Consider the following 10,645-nt stretch of genomic DNA (forward strand, 5'->3'; position numbering starts at 1 on the left):
AGTTTTCTTCATAGACTGGTAAATCTATATTTTCTACAGTATAGACTGGTAAATCTATATTTTCTAAGTATAGACTGGTAAACCTCTATTTTCTACAGTATAACTGATAAATCTATATTTTCTACAGGATAAAACTAGAAAGTCTCTTTCCTACAGTATAACTAGAAGTCTCTTTTCCTACAGTATAAACTAGAAATCTCTTCCTACATATAAACTAGAAGTCTCTTTCCTACAGTATAAACTAGGAAGTCTCTTTTCCTACAGTATAAACTAGGAAGTCTCTTCTACAGCAGGCTTGCCAACTGGCAGTGGAGTATATTTTTATTTTCATTGTTGACATAAAACGACTGTAAAAACACCAGGAAATCAGCTCCAAGTGAATTTATTCTGTTTCCAGTATTCCACCGCATAATGGAGAGATGCGTCATCAATATACAAATGTAAGCAAGACTTGAAATGATATATGTTTTTAGTCTGTTTGGGCTTCTTTGGTCAATTTGCGGTCTACAAATAATTTGGAATTATGTTCGCGGCCCCCATTAAACTGGTGAAAAGGTCCTACCGTAGACCTTTCCACTTACCGTAGACCCTTTCCACAAGTATAGACTCGGTCCTAGCCGTAGAACCTAATTCGAAACGTATAGACTACAGTGTCTTACTACGGCTTAACGACGACTATTCCACAGTATAGACTGTTACGTCCGTTCACAACGTTGACTGTTACCGGAGACCTTTCCACAGATAGACTGGTCCTACTGTAGACCTTTCACTTACCGAACCTATTACAGTAATCCAACCGACACTGTCATACGTAGACTTTCCACTTCAGTCAGACCTTTCCACTTACCGTAGACTTTCAACCAGTAAATAGAACTGCGTTCCTCCGTGACCTTCCTCACTTAACCCGTAAGACCATATTCACGTATAGACTGGTCCTACCCGTAGACCTATTCACCCAGTCATAAGCACTGGTCTTACCGGTAGACCTATCAACATATAGACTGGTCTTAACGAGACCTATTCACAGTATAGACTGTCCCTTCCCCGGTTAGACCTATTCAAGTTAACTGGTCTTACCGTAGACTATTCCACAGTATAGACTGCTCTTACCGTGAACCTATCCTCACAGTATAGACTGTCTCCACTCCACAGTATAGACTGGTCCTACCGTAGACCTTTCCACTTACCGTAGACCTTTCAACAGTATAGACTGTGTCCTACCGTAAGACCTATAATCAGACGTACCAGATATCCACAGTACTCAGCTGGTTCTACCGTAGACCATTTGCACAGTATAGACCTTGTCTTACCGTAGACCTATTCACAGTATAGACTGGTTACCGCCTAGTATTTCCTTGATGTTCCACCTTAGAATCCATATAGACTGGTCTTACCGTAGACTATTCACATATAGACTGCGTCTTACGAGGACCTATTCACAGTATAGACTGGTCTTAGTAGAACCTTTCCACAGTATAGACTGGTTTTACCGTAGAACCTTTCACAGTATAGACTGGTCTTACCGTAGAACCTTCCACAGTATAGACGGGTCTTACCGTAGACCGTATTCACAGTATGACTGTCTTCACCGTGACCTATTCACAGTATAGACTGGTCTCGTGACCTACAACAGTTAGAGTTCCTACTCTCACCAGTATAGACTGGTCTTACCGCTAGACCTTTTCACCAGTCATAGACTGGTCTTACCGTAGACCTTTCCGACATAGGTTCACGGAGACTCTGTGCGGTCTACCGTAGACCTAATTCACAGTAATAGACTGTCTTACCGTAGACCTATTTCACAGTAATAGACTGGTCCTACCGTAGACTTCCACTTACCTGACCTTTCAACAGTATAGACTGGTCCTACCGGACCCTATTCACCTTAACTGTAGACCTATTCCAGTATAGACTGGTCTTACCGTAGAACTATTCACTATAGGACTGGTCTATCGTAGACCTTTCAACAGTATCAACTGGTCTACCGGCTAGACCTTCAACAGTATAAGTGGTCTACCTACCGTCCATTACCGCTAGACCTTCACGAATATGCTACGTAGACCTTTCCGACTTACCGAGACCTTTCAACAGTATAGACCTGGTCCTACCGTAGACCTTTCAACCAGTATAGACCTGTCCTACCATATCACCCTTTTCCCACTTTAAACCGTAAGACCTTCAAACAGTATAGACTGGTCCTACCGTAGACCTTTCAAACAGTATAGACTGTCCTACCGTAGCACCTTTCACTTCCGTAGACCTTTTCACAGTCATAGACTGGTCTTACTGTTAGACCTTTCCCCAGTATAGACTGGTCTTACCTAGACCTTTCAACACAGTAGACTGGTCTTACCGTAGACCTTTCAACAGTATAGACTGTCTTACCCGAGGACTTTCAAACAGTAATAGACTGTCTGTACCGTAGACCTTTCAAAGTTAAGACTGGTTTACCGTCGGACCTTTCCACAGCATTAGACTGTCTTACTGTAGACCCTTTCCACAGTAAGACTGGTCCTACTGTAGACCGTTCCCACATTATAGACTGGTCTTACGTAGACCTTCCACAGTATAGACTCGTCTTACCGTAGACTTTCCACATACCGTTTTTAGACCTTCCCACAGTATAGACTGGTCCTACTGTAGAGCCTCAACACAGTATAGACTGGTCTTACCGTAGACTTTCCACAGTAAAACGGTCACTACTGTAGGAACCTTTCCCACAGCATAGACTGTCCTACCTGTAGACCTTCCACAGTATAGACTCCGGTCACTATGTAGACCTTTCCACATATCAGACATGCGTCTACCGTAGACCTTTCCCATAGTAATAGGACTGGTCCTACCGTAGACCTTCCCACAGAAGGACTGCGTCTACTGTAGACCTTCAACAGTATAGACTGCGTCTTACCGTGACCTTTCCACCAAGTATAGACTGGTCTATACCGTAGACCTCCATATACTGCTTACAGACATTTTTTCTTCAGTACTAAGGTCTTAACCGTGCTTTCCACGACTGGTAGAAACCTTCCACAGTATAGACTGTCTTACCGCTAGAACTTTCCAACAGTATAGACTGTCTTACCGTAAACCTTCCACAGTATAAGACTGGTCTTACCGTAGACCTTTCACAGTATAGACTGGTCTTACCGAGAAGCTTTCCCACGTATAGACTGGTCTTACGTAGACCTTCCACAGTATAGACTGGTCTTGCCGTAGACCTTTCCACAGTATATGACTGTCTTAACCGTAGACCTTTCCACAGTATAAGACTGGTCTTTCACTGTTTAGACCTTCCACAGTATAGACTGGTCCTACCGTAGACCTTTCCCACAGTATAGACGGTCTATACTGTAACCTTTCCACAGTTACTAGACTGCGTCTACCGTAGCCTTCCAACAGTATAGAACTGTCTTACTGTAACCTTTTCCCACTTAGAGCTACCCTAGACCTTTCCAGTATAGGTCCTACCGTAACCTTTCCCAGCATCTGTCTCAGACCTTTCCAACAGCCCTCCATGTGACACACAGATGCTGCTCTTCTATGATGGGTCTCCAATGGTCCTGCAACACACACACACCACACACACCCACACACACACACGTTGACTAGCGAACACACACACACAGCAGAGACAGAGTCAGAGACAGAGAGTGTGTGTTTGAGTGTGTGTGTGGTGCGTACACAGTACCTCCCTCCTCCCGGGCCCACTGTTAGCAGGAGCACGCCACCCTGCGAAGCTTCTTGCTGGCGGTCCCTTTCCTGTCTGATGAAACTCTGAACGAGAACCCATCTGGTCTGGACTAAGCGATGACCCCGCCATGGTTTACCCGCCGGTTACGCGTCACGGCGGGGATGGCTCGACGTTAACCTCCTCCCTCCCTGACCCTGCGGCTGACCTGGTGCGAATTAGAGTGGAACACAGAGAATGGGAATGGGAATACAGTAAGGATGGAATGCGAATACAGTAGAATGGAATGGAATACAGTAGAGTGGCGAATGCGAATACAGTAGATGGAATGGAATACAGTAGAATGGAATGGCTATTTTGAGCTTTAAAACTCAATGTCAAATGTACTGGGACTACATTTTGAAGGATGTTATGTCAATGTAATACGGCACACACAGTATAGACTCTGTCTCTTATACACATCTAGATGTGTATAAGAGACAGGTCGATAGATGAGTCTCGTAGAAAAAGACAATGCAAAACCATGCATCAATGAATCGCTGTGGTGCTGAATATGTTATCTTTGCTTTACTGTAAAACCATTACCTTACAAAATAATGACGCCATATTGTTCAAGCGCTGAATCACTTGTTAGAGGGGAGGAAATAATGCCTTTCCACCAGTACATTTGCATTCCTACGAGGCATAAAACCAAAGTCTCAATGTTCCACTGAACTCACGCTGGCATCAGAGATCAATAGCCTTCTCAACCTTACAATATAATATTGCATATCCATCTTCCATGATGCCCCCCATTGAACGGCTGCTGAGATGTTTCAGTGCTTATTGTCGTTTTTAGGCCTGAAGAGGTGAAATCGTTTTTAGGCCTGAGGGTTGACATTTCTCTCATGCTTTCATGTTCCAGAGGAATACAGGGGGAGAGGGATCAAGGCCCTATCTGATGCACACAGCAGGAGCAGCTGGGCACACTGGGTTCCCTCCAGAAGGAGCCACTGTGCATGATGGGGTTGGTTCTAAGACCATTGAAGGAAGAACTGGGCCAAATGCTTTCACCATGGTCCCCACTCAAACAGTTGTAGCCTGTTTCAAGTAGGCTTCTCACTCAGGGACACCTAAATGCACACAGCAAAGATAGATTCTGTGCCATTGTGCAATGAAATATGTTGTGCATGCAGGGAAAATGTGTATTCTAAGCGACTTTGATTATAATAATAATGATGATGAAAATGTGTTTCAGCACCTTATTGTTTTGTTTGGCCGTCTGTTTGTCGACTCCACTGTGTCCTTACATAGCGGAACTGTGATGATCAATGGAAATGTAGTAATTGGGTTGTCCAGTGTTCCTCCCTTTGGAGAGAGAATAGGCTTCATCTAGGAGCAACAAGCAGGACACTGTTATGAGATAAACATGTTCATTTTCTAACATGAACCTCTCCTGTCGAACTGATGAAGTAGTGTGTACAAACACTTATAATACACCTTACCATTTAGGTCCCAGTGTCTCTATCTTGTGGCTTGATAAAGTATTGCAAGTGATCTCTCACGCTCTTCTTCAGTGCCACATCCATTGGAAACAAAGTTGAATGTTCAATTTGCAGGGAGACGCGATTAAAAAAATAGGTCAATAATTTATTTGGATACAAAAACCATTAGGTGTCAACAATTACCATAAGCAATATGGGTATACTTTTATCACAAGAACAACACATGACATACCAACATACCAACTGAGTTTTTTTCTCCAAGCCAGTCAGTCTGATTGTCTGTAAAGGTGGCAATATTTAATATGCTGTCATCTCTAGGATATGTTTACTAGGCCTACTCTTAGTATGTGACAGGTTGCAGATGACAAGAATGCATGTGACAAGAAATAATTATTTGACAAGAATGTAAATGTCACATTTCACAATGTAAATTGTATAGGTTTAATCTATTCCTTGATTGGAAAACAGTAAAGTCAAACTTCAGTCATTGTATGACTTATTGGACTGTGCAGTAGCCTACCTTTATGTCAAAATAGGAACATCTTGAAACAATTACAGTTAATAATTGCTGCGACATTTTAAATTAGTAATTACTATCTATTAATTATTAGCGCAATTGAAAACCTTCACAATAAAACGCCCCCACATTCTAATCTAAATGGATAATTGATGAAGTGAATGCACAGTAGCCTATTACACAATTTCACTATTGTATCTCATTGGACAGCGGTTAAACGCATGTTCCACACGCCTTCTGTCTGTCGGTGAAATCGCGACTGGTGTGGACTTGCAAATGAAGCGAAATAGGGAACGTTCGTCACCAAGACAATCACCTTTACTTTCCAACGTCTGAGATTTTTTCCCATTTTTGACCTACCTATTTGGATTAAATCATAGCCTTCTGCGCGTGAGTGCAGAGTGCGGTTATTGGATCCGGAGGCGCTGGTTGCCCGCATTTGCAGAACGAATTGCATCGTTGTGGAGTTGTAGTAATTTATCCAGGTTGCTCTCAAGTGACGCGCATAGCACATTCTAGGATTTTGGTGGGCGACAGTCGCACTTGTCCTCTGGTGTACTGAATTTCGTTGGCTGTATGGAGGGATGTCGGGATGGCTTGCACCAGGAGAACCAAAACTTTGGTGTCTACATGCGTGATCTTGAGTGGCATGACCAACATCGTGTGTCTGCTCTATGTTGGATGGGTCACTAATTATATCGCGAATGTATACATCAAAGTCCCCATGCCTGTCCCAGAGAAAAAGTTAGAAGGCGACAAGAAGGGGGACACCCTACGGATCATAGAAAGACTTGATCGACTTGAGAATGTGGTCAACCAGCACATACAAGGTAAAGTAACCACCACACTGAGCAAGTATCCTTTTACTTACTGTTTGATAGATTCTGAGTTGCATATGTTCAATTGCATTGAATGTATGGTTTGCGATGTATTAATGATATCGACCTATGTGAATTAGCCTATATCTCCAAACTCAGCAAATAATGACATTGTTGATTTATAACATAAGATGACCCTAACATTTTCCTTTGTGAATAATGTGACCAACATTTGTCATCTCCTTACTTTGAGTGGTCTGTCTGTCTGGACCATGTGACAGAAAGGGAAAAGGACAATGAGATCATTGCAAAAGCCATTTATTCTCTCTGGAGGCAAAATTCCTAGTAGTCTATGTATTATAATTGGAGCAGTGTTGGTGAACTTAATTGCTTCTCCCACAGCGTGAAATATACATATAGTAAATGTGTAGCTGCAGTTATACTCAACCTCATTGTTTGCTGTCTCACATGCTGAAGCTTAAAACCTTATTTTTCAAAACCCGAGTCTGTCTCCTTATACATTTTGGCATAATTGTCTATTTTTTTTGCATCTGCTCATCAGGTGTATTATGACTGCCTATTGTGACACTTGAAGTTTGTTTTTCTGTTAGGCCAATAGTCTCATGAAAACTGTAGTGTAGACTGTGAATGTGAAAACTAGCCCAGCGTACTGTACGTATCTGCTACAATGTCATCTATTTTGAGCTTTAAAACTCAATGTCAAATGTACTGGGACTACATTTTGAAGGATGTTATGTCAATGTAATACGGCACACACAGTATAGACTCTNGAATACAGTAGAGTGGAGTGGAATACAGTAGAGTGGAATGGAATACAGTAGAGTGGAATGGAATACAGTAGGGTGGAATACAGTATAGTGGAATGGAATACAGTAGGGTGGAATGGAATACAGTAGAGTGGAATGGAACACAGTAGAATGGAATGGAATACAGTAGAGTGGAATACAGTAGGGTGGAATACAGTAGAGTGGAATAGAATGGCAAACATTTTTTATAGCTCTGCTCCCAACCCCCCCAGACAATAAAGAACAACACTCAACACACACCCTGTCTGTCTGTCTGTCTGTCTGTCTGTCTGTCTGTCTGTCTGTCTGTCTGTCTCTCTCTCTCTCTCTCTCTCTCGCTCTCTCTTGCTCTCTCTTGCTCTCTCTCTGTCTCTCTCTTGCTCTCTCTTGCTCTCTCTCTCTCTGTCTGGCTCTCTCTCTCTCTGTCTGTCTGGCTCTCTCTCTCTCTGTCTGGCTCTCTCTTGCTCTCTCTGTCTGTCTCTCTCTCTCTCTGTGTTTGTCTGGCTCTCTCTCGCTCTCTCTCTCTGTCTCTCTATGTCTCTGTCTCGCTCTCTCTCTGTGTTTTTACCCTGTAGTCCGGTGATGGTGAGGGGTAACCCCTGCATCTGTACCCCAGTGGTGCCCAGCCCGGAGATGCTGACTGTCTGCACCCCCGACCCAGGGTTGATCTGGGCTGTGCTCAGTGTCAGGGGAGCCCCCCCCAGCTGCATGAATCCCCCCCCGCCCACAGGGGCCAGGGTCAGCTGCTGGGGCACAGACATTCCCCCGGGGAGCTGCAGGGTCTGCCACGTGATCTGACCCGACGGAGAGAGGGTTGGGGTCCGGATCAGAACCTGGAGGAAATCAATGAATACAAATAGGATATCAATCATTCAGACATTCAATTCAAATCAATACAACAAACATTACAATCATTGACGATAGAAGAAAAATAAGCCTTCAGATTTATTTATCTCGTCCGTAATTTACTGCCCCAAAATATCCCTCAAATCCCCAGGTACAAAGGAGTGGGAATGAAGCAACTCAAAACGATAAAGGTAGTTAAGGAAAGAGAAGAGAGAGCAGCTGGCTAGTTACCTGTTGGTTCTGGAAGGCTTGTATGGGCTGTAGGGTCCCACCTGGTCCTAACTGAAAGGTTTGAATCTGCTGGCCCTGGAACTGGTAGAAACAAACACAGAGTTTACACACTTTCAGCGGATTCACTGTGTGTGTGTGTGTGTGCGTGTGTGTGTGTGTGTGTGTGTATTACCTGGTTCTGTGGCTGGATCTGGGCCTGTGTGATCTGCTGTGGCTGGATCTGGATCTGCTGCAACAACTGGTTGCCCATCTGAACAATGATGATAACAATTACTTAGAATATAATTTATTATAGTATAATCCCATATCATACTTGAATAGAATAGAGTAGAATAGAGTAGTGTAGAGTAGAATATAGTAGAGTAGAATAGAATAGAGTAGAGTAGAACAGAGTAGAATAGAGTAGAGTAGAATAGAGTAAAAAATAGTAGAGTAGAATAGAGTAGAGTAGAATAGAGTAGAAAATAGTAAAATAAAGTAGAGTAGAGTAGAATAGAGTATAATAGAGTAAAATAGAGTAGAGTAGAATAGAGTAAAAAAAAGTAGAGTAGAATAGAGTAGAAAATAGTAAAATATAGTAGAGTAGAATAGAGTAGAATAGAATAGAGTAAAAATTAGTAGAGTAGAATAGAATAGAAAAGAGTAAAATAGAGTAGAGTAGAATAGAGTAAAATAGAGTAGAGTATAGTAGAATAGAGTAGAATAGAGTANAGTAGAATAGAGTAAAAAGGAGTAGAGTAGAATAGAGTAGAAAATAGTTAAATAGAGTAGAGTAGAATAGAGTAGAATAGAGTAAAAAAGAGCAGATAAAATAGAGTAGAATAGAGTAGAAAATAGTAAAACAGAGTACAGTAGAGTAGAATAGAGTAGAATAGAGTAAAACATAGAGTAGAATAGAGTAGAAAATAGTAAAATAGAGTAGAGTAGAATAGAGTAAAAATGAGTAGAGTAGAATAGAGTAGAAAATAGTAAAATACAGTAAAATAGAGTAGAGTAGAATAGAGTAGAATAGAGTAGAAAATAGTAAAGTAGAGTAGAGTAGAATAGAGTAGAATCGAGTAGAATAGAGTAAAAACGAGTAGAGTAGAATAGAGTAGAGTAGAATAGAGTAAAAAGGAGTAGAGTAGAATAGAGTAGAAAATAGTTAATTAGAGTAGAATAGAGTAGAATAGAGTAGAATAGAGTAAAAAATAGAGTAGAATAGAGTAGAAAATATTAAAATAGAGTAGAGTAGAATAGAGTAGAAATGAGTAGAGTAGAATAGAAAATATTAAAATAGAGTAGAGTAGAATATAGTAGAAATGAGTAGAGTAGAATAGAGTAGAAATGCGTAGAGTAGAATAGAATAGAAAATATAAAAATAGAGTAGAGTAGAATAGAGTAGAAAATAGTAAAATAGAGTACAGTAGAGTAGAATAGAGTAAAAAAGAGTAGAATAGAGTAGAAAATAGTAAAATAGAGTAGAGTAGAATAGAGTAGAATAGAGTAAAAATGAGTAGAGTAGAATAGAATAGAAAATATTAAAATACAGTAAAATAGAGTAGAGTAGAATCGAGTATAATAGAGTAAAAAAGAGTAGAGTAGAATAGAGTAGAATAGAGTAAAAAGGAGTAGAGTAGAAAATAGTTAAATAGAGTAGAATAGAGTATAATAGAGTAAAAAAGAGTAGAGTAGAATATAAGTAGAAAATATGTTTTAAAATAGAGTAGATGTAGTTAGATAGAGTTTGAATGGTGAAGGTAGGAAAAATCAGATGTAAAAAGGAGTAGCACGTAGAACATAGCGAGTAGAATAGAGATAGTAAAATAGAGTAGAGTAGTAGTTAGAATAGATGTAGAATAGAGTAAAGTAAGGAGGAGTAAGAGTAGAATAGAGTAGAAATCAGTAAAATAAGAGTAGAGTAGAATAGAGTAGAGTAATAGAGTAGAGATATAGAGTAAAAATGGAGTAGAAAATAGGAGTAGAGTAGAATAGAGTAAATAAGGAGTAAGGAGTAGTAATAGAGTATGAGTAGAAAATAGTAAAATAGAGTAGAGTAGAATAGAGTAAAATAGAGTAGATAGAGTAAAAAAGAGTAGACTAGAGTAGAAAATAGTAAAATAAAGTAGAGTAGAATAGAGTAGAGTAAACAAGAGTAGAGCAGAATAGATAGAGTAGAATAGAGTAGAATAGAGTAGAAAGTAAAATAGAGTAGAATAGAAGTTTAAAGGTCAAATAACGAGGAGTACGAACCCACCTGTACCACGAGTGACCTT

General features: G+C 40.6%; 1 protein-coding gene across 1 annotated transcript in view; it reads right to left on the bottom strand.

Annotated features, from left to right (window-relative positions):
• The window catches only part of LOC112074745 (transcription factor Sp4), a 24,225-nt gene that overhangs the window by 2,445 nt on the left and 11,135 nt on the right, over positions 1-10,645 (bottom strand). The window contains 4 exon segments of the mRNA XM_070440643.1: positions 3,839-3,896; positions 7,882-8,146; positions 8,391-8,471; positions 8,563-8,640. Coding sequence (XP_070296744.1) covers positions 3,839-3,896; positions 7,882-8,146; positions 8,391-8,471; positions 8,563-8,640 — 482 coding nt within the window.

The sequence above is a fragment of the Salvelinus sp. IW2-2015 genome, unplaced genomic scaffold (genome assembly GCF_002910315.2).
Source record: "Salvelinus sp. IW2-2015 unplaced genomic scaffold, ASM291031v2 Un_scaffold2793, whole genome shotgun sequence".
Taxonomy (NCBI): domain Eukaryota; kingdom Metazoa; phylum Chordata; class Actinopteri; order Salmoniformes; family Salmonidae; genus Salvelinus; species Salvelinus sp. IW2-2015.